At 49.1% G+C, this 13,203-nt stretch overlaps 1 protein-coding gene across 3 annotated transcripts in view; it reads left to right on the top strand.

The window, feature by feature from the left end:
- The window catches only part of pde8b (phosphodiesterase 8B), a 642,529-nt gene that overhangs the window by 554,289 nt on the left and 75,037 nt on the right, over nt 1-13,203 (top strand). For all 3 annotated transcript variants that reach the window (XM_072516021.1, XM_072516020.1, XM_072516019.1), the window contains exons 9-10: nt 3,994-4,082; nt 12,239-12,293. In XM_072516021.1, the coding sequence (XP_072372122.1) occupies nt 3,994-4,082; nt 12,239-12,293 (144 nt within the window). The remainder of the gene's footprint in view (nt 1-3,993; nt 4,083-12,238; nt 12,294-13,203) is intronic.

Below are 13,203 nucleotides of genomic sequence, written 5' to 3'. Positions count from 1 at the left end.
CTTCTCCCTTCGCACCGCTGCTGTGCCCCCTGCTGGTGCTGCTGCCCCCCCTCGCTCCGCTGCTGCTCCCCCCGCACCGCTGTTGCTCCCTTCGCCCCGCTGCTGCTCCCCTCGACCCGCTGCTGCTCCCTTCGCCCCGCTGCTGCTCCCTTCGCCCCGCTGCTGCTCCCCTCGACCCGCTGCTGCTCCCTTCGCCCCGCTGCTGCTCCCTTCACCCCGCTGCTTCTCCCTTCGCACCGCTGCTGTGCCCCCTGCTGGTGCTGCTGCCCCCCTCGCCCCGCTTGCTGTTCCCCTCGCTCCGCTGCTGCTCCCCTCGATCCGCTACTGCTCCCCTCGACCCGTTTGCTGCCCACCTCGCCCCGCTTGCTGTTCCCCTCGCTCCGCTGCTGCTCCCCTCGGCCCGCTGCTGCTCCCCTCACCCCGCTGCTGCTCCTCTCTCCCCGCTGCTGCGCCCCTCGCCCAGCTGCTGCAGCCCTCGCTCCGCTGCTGCTCCCCTCGCCCCGCTGCTGCTCCCCTCGCCCCGCTGCTGCTCCCCACGCCCCGCTGCTGCTCCTCTTGTCCCGCTGCTGCTCCCCTCGTCCCGCTGCTGCACCCCTCGTCCCGCTGCTGCACCCCTCGCCCCGCTGCTGCTCCCCTCGTCCCGCTGCTGCTCCCCTCGCCCCGCTTGCTGTTCCCCTCGCTCCGCTGCTGCTCCCCTCGGCCCGCTGCTGCTCCCCTCGCCCCGCTGCTGCTCCCCACGCTCCGCTGCTGCCCCCCTCGCCCCGCTGCTGCTCCCCTTTTCCGCTGCTGCTCTTCTCGCGTCGCTGCTGCTCCCCTCGCCCCGCTGCTGCTCCCCTCGCCCCGCTGCTGCTCCCCTCGCCTCGCTGCTGCTCTTCTCGCCCCGCTGCTGCTCTTCTCACCCCGCTGCTGCTCCTCTCGCCCCGCTGCTGCTCCCCTCGCCCCGCTGCTGCTCCCTTCGCCCCGCTGCTGCTCCCCTCACCCCGCTGCTGCTCCCCTCACCCCGCTGCTGCTCCTCTCGCCCCGCTGCTGCTCCCCTCGCCCTGCTGCTGCCCCCCTCGCCCCGCTGCTGCTCCCTCTCGCCCCGCTGCTGCTCCTCTCGCGCAGCTGCGAGGCTTCAGAATCAGTCAATGGATTTTGGCTTGAATTCTTCTTGGCCTTGTCTCTCCTGGGTATCTCAGTGAAGGGGAATCTCTATTCTGCTAAATTATAAAAGTTTCTGAGGAGTAAAAGGTACGTGGCACCAGAAAAAAGGGCAAAAGGATCAACATCCTCCCCTTACATCGCGCCACCTGAAATCCAGTCTGTACAAGGCTGTGGGACCTATTGCTATTTGAAGAGATCAGAAAGTTTTCCTCATGTTCTGGCCAATGTTCTTTCCTCAACCAAAAGTATATTCATTGGCAATTAATTGTCACACTCTTTGTTTTCATATCTGCACATGTCAAATCTTTGTTTAAATATTACATTTTCTTGATACAGTGACTGTCGAGATTACTTCCAGACAAAGGGTAAAAATGCTTATATTTGTCCAACAGCTCAGTGTCCTTTTTGTTTGTCACTCATTAATGTTTGATGCTCAACAGTTAGAAACAAGGCCACAGATTCACAGAAAAATGGACAAAATCCCAATTCCAAAACAATTATGCAAATCTTAGACTTTCATATTAAATGGAATTTTGGCATTATATTACTATAAAATGCTCACTTTTCCCTCATCTCAGATCCCATCTGTCCCATTTATATCTCGCTGCTTCCTGCATTGATCCAAAGGTTGTCTGATACCAAAATCTAGAGAAGACAAAATGGCCTCCAGAGGTCCACAGACGTCCTCTTTGTCTCTCAGTATTATCTTCATGATTTAGGCCTCTTCTCAGCTGTGCTGTCAAGTTTTGTTACGGATCACCTGTGGAATTCCAGGCTTAGATTTCCAACCCAATATAAAAGAGGTGCAGATACAATGGGCTGAATGGCCTCCTTCTGCGCTGTAGCAATTGTGTGAAGAGAGAAAGAACTTCCATTTATACAATACCTTTCACATTCACAGGAAGCCACTAAGCACTCCCCTACAACACTTAGCTGAGGGTTAGTAGTGGGCCAAACGTGGGGGGAGGATTTTCCAGATGTTTCAGTTTCCCCACAATCACCCAAGAAGTCAGGTGGGAATGCATCCCTGCCAATCACAGCAGTTCCACAATCAGTTAACACTCCCTGGATGTTAATCGGCTGGTGAAAGTCTTGCCTCCAAGAACTGTCATCCAGTTAGATTGACCAAAACCTCTGTAGTCCCAGCAGCAGCAGTGGTCAGGACTTGGTCCCCAGATTCTACGGCTGAAATCCAAGACCAAGTAAGTGTGGGTGAGGTCTCACAGTGGGGAGGGGAAGTGAGGCCGGGGAAGGTGGGTGGGGGGTGTTGTGATGGAGAAGCCAGGGGTTCAGGGAGCACCGACGATACAGCATACTTTGGGAGTAGGGCACCCAATGCAGAGAGGAGACCGTTGAGCACGGTGTCCCACCCACTCATCCTTCCCAAGGCCTAAGCATGCTGACCTGCCAGGATTCACCCCTGCCCCTGAATTCCTCCCTTAAAATTGAGGCCTGGCAGGAAACAGCTCTTAAGTAGCCAATAATTGGTCTCTATTGCCAGGAGGGCAGGCAGACCACCCTAGGTCTCACCTGCCTCGTCTAAAATTGTGGACAGGTCAGGGGAGAGCAGCAGGAAGGCCATGCCAGGAATTTTACAATATCTCCCACATACAAACCCACCAACGGGGGCCAGTAAAATTCAGCCCCATCCATCAAGTCCTCTTGAGCTATGGGTACTTGGCAATTTGCCAGTGACATTGAAATGAAGCCAGAGCACTTGTATCTGAAGAACATTGGGCCACACCATTCAGGAACATAGGGCAGAGTTTTGAACCCTCCTTGTGGTCTGGGTGGGATGTATTTAATGGGATAGGAGGGTGGTGGTGAACCCGCCACCTTCCTGCCTCCATCTGATTTAAGTCCAGGGCAGCAAGGTCCATACATGTCACCAATTGAGGCCATTGAGTGGAAAATTAATGCCGACTTAAGGGCCTCGATCCCACCGCTGCTGGTATACCCCATTAGGCCATGTGGGTAGCATGATGAGCAAACCCTGGTGTGTTTTCTTGCAGATTCTCCGAGATCCCTTATTCAAAGTCACCTCGTTCATTCAGTATCTGATCAAGGGACCCAGTGCCTACTGACAGTCAAACTCCTGTCTTGCAATTGAACCTCCTTCTCCCCTTGCCGGCTCCGGCTTCGCTGGACTCAACTTACTGCCATCACTCATGTCTGAGTGACACTAGATACAGTAACCTTCCCAAAAAGACGTGACACGGGGATCTCACTGGCTCTCCAGTCAGTGGCTGAGACCCCTGTCGCCTCCACATGATTCCGCTCATGACAACGCTCCGCATGCACCCAAATATGGTCATGGTCCATTTCTAGGCTACCTCGTTTACATGTATGAATAGTTTCAACAAAGCCCACAGTGGCAAAGGCAGGAGCATCACTGAGAACATGCCTGGCCTCGGCCTACTGCTCATAGGCTGGATTCAATCATGGGCAAAATTAATTCCTTAGGCCACAGCAACAAAATACTTGAGAAATGAAATGTCTCTAATTTTCATGATTACAAAAAGCTGCCAATTTATCTGCAACGTTGAACTGTAATTGATATCCCGAATTATTTAGGCCACTTCCTCACAAATAGCACCTGAGCAGATGCCTGAAGAGGATAGTTCAGATTAGCAACCAAATATTACAATCATGGTATGGATTCCAGACCACCATAAAAAGCGACGATTAGAACATTACTTAAACTGGTACAATGGGTCGCTGAATACAAAAGATTTTATAGAGTGCTGAGTGGTATTTCTGATAGTTGAAGGAAACCTATGCAAAGAAATGTACAAAATAATATCCTCAGATATTCCAAAATTTACAAATAATTCATGATGTTTTTTACAGGAATGGCGAGGAATGTACTATGCAAGACAGAAAGCAGGAGATAGTATACAGCAAGATGTAACAATAACACCTGTAATAGGCCAGGGAGGGTAAGTATCACTATTCAAAACCAGGAAAACAAGACGGCACCTAGAAAAACAAAAATAAAATAACATCTGGACTTAATGCCCCTAGCGCTTACAGAGCAAACGGCAAGAATGCTTCAGTTTTAACTTTAAAAGTTCCAATCCTATTCAAAGCGATCTTGTTGAATTACTGATAAACTTGCAAAGGACAGATACCAAGTCTGTAAATCTTTCTTCATCTAATGGTTACTTATTAAGAGGGGGTGGGTTACCTAAGTTGGCTAAACAGCTGGTTTGTAATGCAGAGCGATGCCAACAGCGCGGGTTCAATTCCCGTAGCGGGTGAGGTTATTCATGAAGGCCCCGCCTTCTCAACCTTGCCCCTCGCCTGGGGTGTGGTGACCCTCAGGTTAAATCACCGTCAATCAGCGCTATCTCAAAGAGGAGAGCAGCCTCTGGTCCTCTGGGACTGTGGCAACATTTACATTTTACATTTACAATTATTAATCTAATGATATTAACGTCTTCCTTCGGCAAGTTTTAATATTGCTGTTCTCTATGTGGCAGCAACACTGCTCTCTGTGCTGGAATACAAGAAGGGAAAATAACGGTCATTGTCTTGAACACCACAGAATTTTCACAGTAGAATCGAAGCAATTAATCTTGCTGCAATATTCAGAATCAGGTTTTGTCTTCATTCAATGCTGTAGTAATTTAATCTTGTGATGAGTACCTGTGATTGAGTGTGACATGTTCAATTTTCCTCTATTAAGTGTGATACAGATTACAAACCCATATAAATCCTTGAAGCTGGGCTGATTTGTAAGAGTGGCATGGATCGCCTGACCACACTCAGGACAAAATGGACAGAGCCATTTTGGAGCTCATTCTAGAGCAGAGGTCCTCAGCACTACAGCCTGAAGGTTGGCAGGGCCTGTACCTTTTCCTTTATCCAGTGCAAACTATGTATCCAGAGTCAAATTGGCTAAGAGCTGACATCTATGTGATGTCCAGAAAAGGGGCCAAAACAAATGCTCTTCCCCCCCCCCCCCGCCCCCCCCACCAGCCGGTTGGCTTGCCTTGGTCAATGGGAATCTCTTAAAGCAGCTAAACTGCGACAGACAAGAAAACCCTGAACCTAACTACAAAAAGTGGGAAAAGAAGACGGGGCTGAATTCTCCGTTCCCCGACGCCGATTTCGTAATTGGCGATCGGGCGCAGAATCCCTTTTGACGCCGAAATCGGGGGCGCCGCCTGTTTGACGCAGGTTTACGTAGGCTCTGCACCCTCCGAAACAGCATCATCCGTTGGGATGGCCTCAGCACATCACCTGAAGCCGCTCCCCTGATGCTCCGCCCCCGATGGGCCGAGTTCACGACGGCGCGGTTCACTTCTGGTCTCAGCGGAAACCCGGCGTGGCGGCTGCGGACTGTGTCCAGCACCGCCACAGTCGGGCGGGAGCCGTGCTGCTGGCCGGGGGGGGGGGGGGGGGGGGCTTCCGCGAGGGCTGGGGGGACTGGTGGGGGTTGACCAAGGGGTGGCCAGTGGGGCACTATCTGGCAGCTTGGATCCGCGCACGGCCGGTGCCATGTTTTACGGCGCAACCACTGCATGTCGACGCCATGCGCATGCACGACCACAGACCCAGCCATTCCCCGGCCGTTTATTTTGTGGAGGCCGGGAGTTTTATGTGGCGCAGCTGCTCTCCCTTCACTGGTCGCAGCATTGGTGAGGGGGCGCCGCTGGTGTTTTACACGTAAAACGCCACAGATCCTTTGCACTTAGCCTCAGAGTCAGAGAATCTGGCCCAAGATTTCTGAAACTCATTCAGCTGGAACGTGAGAACAATGCTCGATTCTGATGATAACTGTCACCCTCGAAGACGTCCAGCTCTGATGGCCCATGAGCTAGAAAGACTCAACACTGGCACGGTGGCACAGTGGTTAGCACTGCTTCCTCACAGCGCCAGGGACCCGGGTTCAGCTCTAGCCTTCGCTAACTGCCTCATGAAGCTTGCACGTTCTCTCCGTGTTTGCGTGGGTTTCCTGACACAATCCAAAGATGTACAGGTTAGGTGGATTGACCAGGCTAAATAACTTCCCCATAGTGTCCAAATATGTGCAGGTTAGATGGGGTTGCAGGGATAGGATGGGGGAATGCGTCTAGGTAGGGTGCTCTTTCAGAGAGAAAAAAACACATATGGCAGCACAATCGTTAGCACTGCTACCTCACAGCACCAGGTACCTGGGTTCGATCCTGGCCTAGGGTGACTGTCTGTGTGGAGTTGGCACATTCTCTCCGTGTCTGTCTGGGTTTCCTCTGGGTCCTCTGCTTTCCTCCCACAGTGTGCACATTGGGTTGATTGGCCAATTGTTTGTCCTTATCTTTTTATGAAAACAATTTTTTTTTGAATTTATACAAGGCCAAATGGTACAAACACTAATTTTGTGTTGGAGAAACAGGGTACCCTCCCCTCAGTACCAACATACGGGGAGGTAGCAGAGCTAAATTGCCCCTTAGTGTCCAAAGATGTACAGGTTAGGTGGATTGGTCATGATCAATGGGCGATGCTATGGGGATGGGGAATGGGCCTGAGTAGAATGCTCTTTCGGAGGGTCAGTGGAAACACAATGGGCCGAATGGCCTCCTTTGGCACTGTAGGGATTCTATGAATTTTATTCTATGGATTGATGCAACAGTTTGAAGTGAGGGCCACTTCAAGGTGTACACTGTCTCTTTGGTGTCAGCTTCATGGTGAACAAGACTATCACCACTAAATTTTTAAACCTGCCAATCAGCCATTCAAAATACATCATGTCCTTGTGCCTCCCCCTTCAAGACCAGCATCCTGCAACTCTCATCAGTGTTCAAGCCCCAGTGCTAACCCAGCTGACAAAATAAGCTCTACACTGATGTCTGTGAACTCAACTAAAATGTCCCTCCAAGGTTGTTGGCCTTTGTGATTTAAACCCCAGATTTGGTTGTGTCAGTCTGACATGGAAAGGTATGCTCGGTGACCATGGAGTTGGAAACTGCAATGCAGACACCAACTCTTGGAACTCTGTGCAGAAGATAAAGATAGATAGTTTTTTGAAAAATAAAGGAATAAAGGGTTATGGTGTTCGGGCAGGAAAGTGGAGCTGAGTCCACAAAAGATCAGCCATGATCTCATTGAATGGCGGAGCAGGTTCGAAGGGCCAGATGGCCTACTCCTGCTCCTAGTTCTTATGTAAAAGCAGCTTTCCATAACCAACACCTCCTTTCAACAAAAAGATTGCTTCAAGACCACATGGATGCATCCCCACTCTAAACACAGGCACCTGATAGACTTCAACTTGGTGCGTCAGCTTGTCCTAAAGGACATCCTGCTTACTAGGGTCATGCCTTGTGCTGACTGTCATACAGACGACTCAAAGTTATACTACGTGTTCAAAGCTGAACCAGCCCAGTAACAATCCAGCAAAACTATTTCAAGCCAGTTAGTTGCAAACCCCATCCTGCATAGATAGATATCAAGGAACCTTGTAGACCGGACTGAAACACCCTGATCTCACTACTGAGTCCATCCAGAAAAACTCTGGGAACACATCAAAGCTCCCCCCCCCCCCCCCCCCCACAGGAACACTGATCCCCCCCCACCCCCCAGGAACACTGATCCCCCCCCCCCCGGCCAGGAACATAGAACATAGAACAATACAGCGCAGTACAGGCCCTTCGGCCCACGATGTTGCACCGAAACAAAAGCCATCTAACCTACACTATGCCATTATCATCCATATGTTTATCCAATAAACTTTTAAATGCCCTCAATGTTGGCGAGTTCACTACTGTTGCAGGTAGGGCATTCCACGGCCTCACTACTCTTTGCGTAAAGAACCTACCTCTGACCTCTGTCCTATATTTATTACCCCTCAGTTTAAAGCTATGTCCCCTCGTGCCAGCCATTTCCATCCGCGGGAGAAGGCTCTCACTGTCCACCCTATCTAACCCCCTGATCATTTTGTATGCCTCTATTAAGTCTCCTCTTAACCTTCTTCTCTCCAACGAAAACAACCTCAAGTCCATCAGCCTTTCCTCATAAGATTTTCCCTCCATACCAGGCAACATCCTGGTAAATCTCCTCTGCACCCGCTCCAAAGCCTCCACATCCTTCCTATAATGCGGTGACCAGAACTGTACGCAATACTCCAAATGCGGCCGTACCAGAGTTTTGTACAGCTGCAACATGACCTCCTGACTCCGGAACTCAATCCCTCTACCAATAAAGGCCAACACTTCATAGGCCTTCTTCACAACCCTATCAACCTGGGTGGCAACTTTCAGGGATCTATGTACATGGACACCTAGATCCCTCTGCTCATCCACACTTCCAAGAACTTTACCATTAGCCAAATATTCCGCATTCCTGTTATTCCTTCCAAAGTGAATCACCTCACACTTCTCTACATTAAACTCCATTTGCCACCTCTCAGCCCAGCTCTGCAGCTTATCTATATCCCTCTGTAACCTGCTACATCCTTCCACACTATCGACAACACCACCGACTTTAGTATCGTCTGCAAATTTACTCACCCACCCTTCTGCGCCTTCCTCTAGGTCATTGATAAAAATGACAAACAGCAACGGCCCCAGAACAGATCCTTGTGGTACTCCACTTGTGACTGTACTCCATTCTGAACATTTCCCATCAACCACCACCCTCTGTCTTCTTTCAGCTAGCCAATTTCTGATCCACATCTCTAAATCACCCTCAATCCACAGCCTCCGTATTTTCTGCAATAGCCTACCGTGGGGAACCTTATCAAACGCTTTGCTGAAATCCATATACACCACATCAACTGCTCTACCCTCATCTACCTGTTCAGTCACCTTCTCAAAGAACTCAATGAGGTTTGTGAGACATGACCTACCCTTCACAAAGCCATGCTGACTATCCCTGATCATATTATTCCTATCTAGATGATTATAAATCTTGTCTCTTATAATCCCCTCCAAGACTTTACCCACTACAGACGTGAGGCTCCGGTCTATAGTTGCCGGGGTTGTCTCTGCTCCCCTTTTTGAACAAAGGGACCACATTTGCTGTCCTCCAGTCCTCTGGCACTATTCCTGTAGCCAATGATGACATAAAAATCAAAGCCAAAGGTCCAGCAATCTCTTCCCTGGCCTCCCAGAGAATCCTAGGATAAATCCCATCAGGTCCCGGGGACTTAACTATTTTAAGCCTGTCCAGAATTGCCAACACCTCTTCCCTACGTACCTCAATGCCATCTATTCTATTAGCCTGGGGCTCAGCATTCTCCTCCACAACATTATCTTTTTCCTGAGTGAACACTGATGGCAAGAACCTACGTGTCAGCAAGGAGTCAGTCTTCGACTGACTTCACTGGTCGGAGCACTTTGAAACACTCCTCAGTGCTCTTCAATGCCAAGTGGATAGTGCATGATACTGCCATCAACCACGTCCAACAACAGCCAGTCAAACAAGGACTAGGTGAAAGATCAACCCTGGAGGAAACTGATTGCCATCAATCAGCCATCAATCAGATGAGAAGCAACAAAGCCCGCGGAGTTGATGAAATTCTACTCGAAGACTTGAAACATGGTGGCCCTGCCCTATATACTGAGCTCCATGAGTTAATCATGGCCTGCTGGGAACAGGGTATGATCCCAAAGGATCATTGTGATGTCGTTATCACCACCTTTTTTGATAACAAGGGTTAGGGCTCAGAAGGGGAGACCCTGGGAGCCATTTATACCTTGGTACAGATGGGGATATTGGAGCTTGGTGAAATCCAGGGGCAGTACCACTCCAGGTAAACTGGCTGGCTAATAAAGAGCTGGAACTGTGCAAGTAAGTAGAGTCTGGAGTCCAGGCTCAGAAATCCAAGGGATTAAAGCCTCAGGAGGAGATTAAAAACTGGGAGGTGCGCACCCGTTGAGGCAGTCAAGTTGGTGCAACTTTGATGGAATTCAGGGGCTGGGATCTTCAAAAGTGAGAAGTTTGGAGTTCTTTGTGAGGGAAACAAAGGTCACAATCTACCAACTGCGTCCCGCCGGAATTGGGACAGGATGTGGCCGATGGATTCCACCCCCAGGATTTCCGACGGCCGTTACACTTCACGAGATCTAACCTGGGGCTGGATTCTCCGATTCTGGGGCTATGTCCCCACGCCGGCGTGGGATCGGTTTACGCCTGAACAAATGGTGCAAAACGGCCACCGATTCCCCGTTTTGCTGGGGGCTAGCAGGACGGCAGCGTAGAGCACCCGGCTCTAGCTGCCAATACGGCCCGGAGAATTTCCATGTCTGTGGCCACGCATGCGCACGGCCAGTGTGCCCAGGTGGAACTACCAGGGTACCCAGGTGGTAGTACCAGGCTGGCAGGGACACTACCAGGGTGCCAGGCTAGCAGTGCCAAGGTGCCAAGCTGGCATTTTACCATTGAGGACCCCCCAACAGGTGAGGGGGGTTTGGGGATCGATTTGGGGGGGTCAAGAGATCGGGGGGCCATTTAAAAATGATGTCCCGATCTCTTCCTGCTTTGAGGCGCTCTTCCTCAGCGCAGGAATCAACGCTAAGTACAGCTTTGCGAGGGTCGTTCCCCACTGGGGCCCAAAAAGCAACAGAGTGCCGCTACAAGCACTGGGAACAACCTTGCTAATCCCGTCCAGAACGGACTCTGACTTTTGTTTGGTTAGATTGTGCCCAGAGTTCCAATGAGATTGGTTGACTCCCAGATGTCTGGGTGGGATGCTGATAATGTTAATGGGCAACACGGTAGCACAAGTGGCTAGCACTGTGGCTTCACAGCACCAGGGTCCCAGGTTTGATTCTCTGCTCGGTCACTGTCTGTCCGGAGCCTGCACGTTCTCCCCGTGTCTGCGTGGGTTTCCTCCGGGTGCTCCGGTTTCCTCCCACAGTCCAGAGGCGTGCAGGTTAGGTGTATTGGCCATGCTAAATTGCCCTCAGTGGCCAAAAAGGCTAGGAGGGGTTATTGGGTTACGGGGATAGGATGGAAGTGAGGGCTTAAGTGGGTCGGTGCAGACTCGATGGGCCGAATGGCTTCCTTCTGCACTGTATGTTCTATGTTCTAATTACATGGGATTTATCTTGGTTGCGTTTCCTATTTAATTGTACAATGTGATGTGTTCGACCATAGTTCACCTGTTAATCCATGCGTACCTCACATTAGAGTACAAAGCTAGAGTACAAGATAGATATTTCAAATTGTTTTATCTTTTTGACCTGTACAGTAAAGTTTATTTTTGTTTGTTCAAAACCCTTGGAGTCCTGAGGCTTTATTCACTGAGCAAGTGTCTTGAATCACAAACTTTGTCTACTTTGTAAAAAAAGTCATTGATCTATAACCGGATCTAATCAAATACCTGGGGGCCTGGTGCAAGATCATAATGTGCATCCGTTCAAATTTCTTGAGTTTTCATCTTTCCTCTTTAAAATTCACACTTGATAAAGCCAAGAGAAATTGACCCGATAGTGCAGGGTGGACCAATAATTTGGCGTTATGCTGATAACACAGTACAGGACACAATTTCCAATCAGCAAGGGAGTTAATGGTCGTGCAAAAATAATACAGGCTCCACCATGGTGTGAGCACTTTGCACAGTGGTATACAAACTTTGCTAATTGCAAGTTCAACCCTTATAGTGTAACACAATTGTAAAACGCAACTATAGCTGCTAAAGTATTGAGAAACACATTTTTTTCTGTGTAGCAAATACATTCTGGAAATTACAGTCCATAATATTATTACATATCACTAACAGGCATTCACCCATAAACCAGTGTTTAAATAGTAGATGGAGCAAGTTCAGAGGAACACATCAAGCATTCCAAAGATTGGGTTAATCGCAGCAGAATGGTGTACATTTAATCAGGGCCCAATATTGTGACAAGAGGGGCTTCAAAAATGCTGTTGAATTGCTCTCACGTCATAATAATGACAAAAGAGACTGAGGACAAATAGAAGGATACAAAACCCTGACAGTGTGAATGGTTGGGTGGGCAATCGCTTATCCTAGGGAATAGTTCCATCAGTGAATCAGTAAAAAATGTCTTCACCATTGATGTTCATAAACCCCAAAAGTGCCATTTCCAACCTTTTATCAAATGCTTGCCGATGCTCAGGGGTGTAACTGTACTTTGTCTACCATCAATAGGAAAATTAGGCACTTTGTGTCCATCAAGAAATTGTGCAGTGACAACAATAAGCAGGTAAGATTTTTATCTGCTACTTTCCTCATTCCTTTCCTCTGAAGAGCTCTTTTAATGTATGTAGGTCTTCCGCTGCTGGATGAAAGCTATCAAAGTGTAAGGAGGTTCTATTGCAGTATTAACAATAGTTGCAATTTCCATTTACTAGATTTAAATTTGCTGATATATTTCTTTCTAATTAGGTAGCTTTAATTGAGGTTTAAATAGTGAAACAATATTAAGCTCACATTCTCGTCTTACCTAATTAGTGCTATCCTTGTTTAAGCTGTTGCAGTCACTCTTCACTTTCTGAGCAATTAGCTTTAACTGGAGTTGCACCCATGCAACTCTCCATTATACTCACGTGGCTCCACGCTCAATCATTGTAAAACTCTGCGACTGTGAATCTTATTGTGTGATTGAATCTCTGTGCCCTCTTCATATTTCTGAAGCATTGCAAAAGGTTGGCAGGATGTGAGAAGAGAGGGGCACGAGTTGGTAGCAGGAGAATTGGCAGCCACTTGAGGTTTTCTATTCTTGGAGGTCCTGCTTCTAAAGTTTAAGGGTTTTTTTCATCCAATCAATTTTCTCTGTTAATTATCTTTCCCACCAAGGGTGGCATGGTGGCCCAGTGGTTAGCGCTGTTGCCTCACAGTGCCGAGGACCCGGGTTCGATCTCGGCCCAGGGTCACTGTCCGTGTGGAGTTTGCACATTCCCCCCTGCCCTCCATGTCTGTCTGGGTCTCACCCCCACAACCCAAAGATGTGCAGGGTAGGTGGATTGGCCGTGCTAAATTGCCCCTTAATTGGAAAAAAAGAATTAGGTACTCTTTAAAAAAAAATTCAATGATCTTTCCCACCTCCTCCTCCTTAAGGTATTGATTCTTTAATGGCATTTAGTTCTTTTTAAAAAAAATATATTTATTCAAGT

Source organism: Scyliorhinus torazame, chromosome 9, assembly GCF_047496885.1.
Source record: "Scyliorhinus torazame isolate Kashiwa2021f chromosome 9, sScyTor2.1, whole genome shotgun sequence".
NCBI lineage: Eukaryota > Metazoa > Chordata > Chondrichthyes > Carcharhiniformes > Scyliorhinidae > Scyliorhinus > Scyliorhinus torazame.
This window is presented reverse-complemented; position numbering and strand designations above follow the sequence as displayed.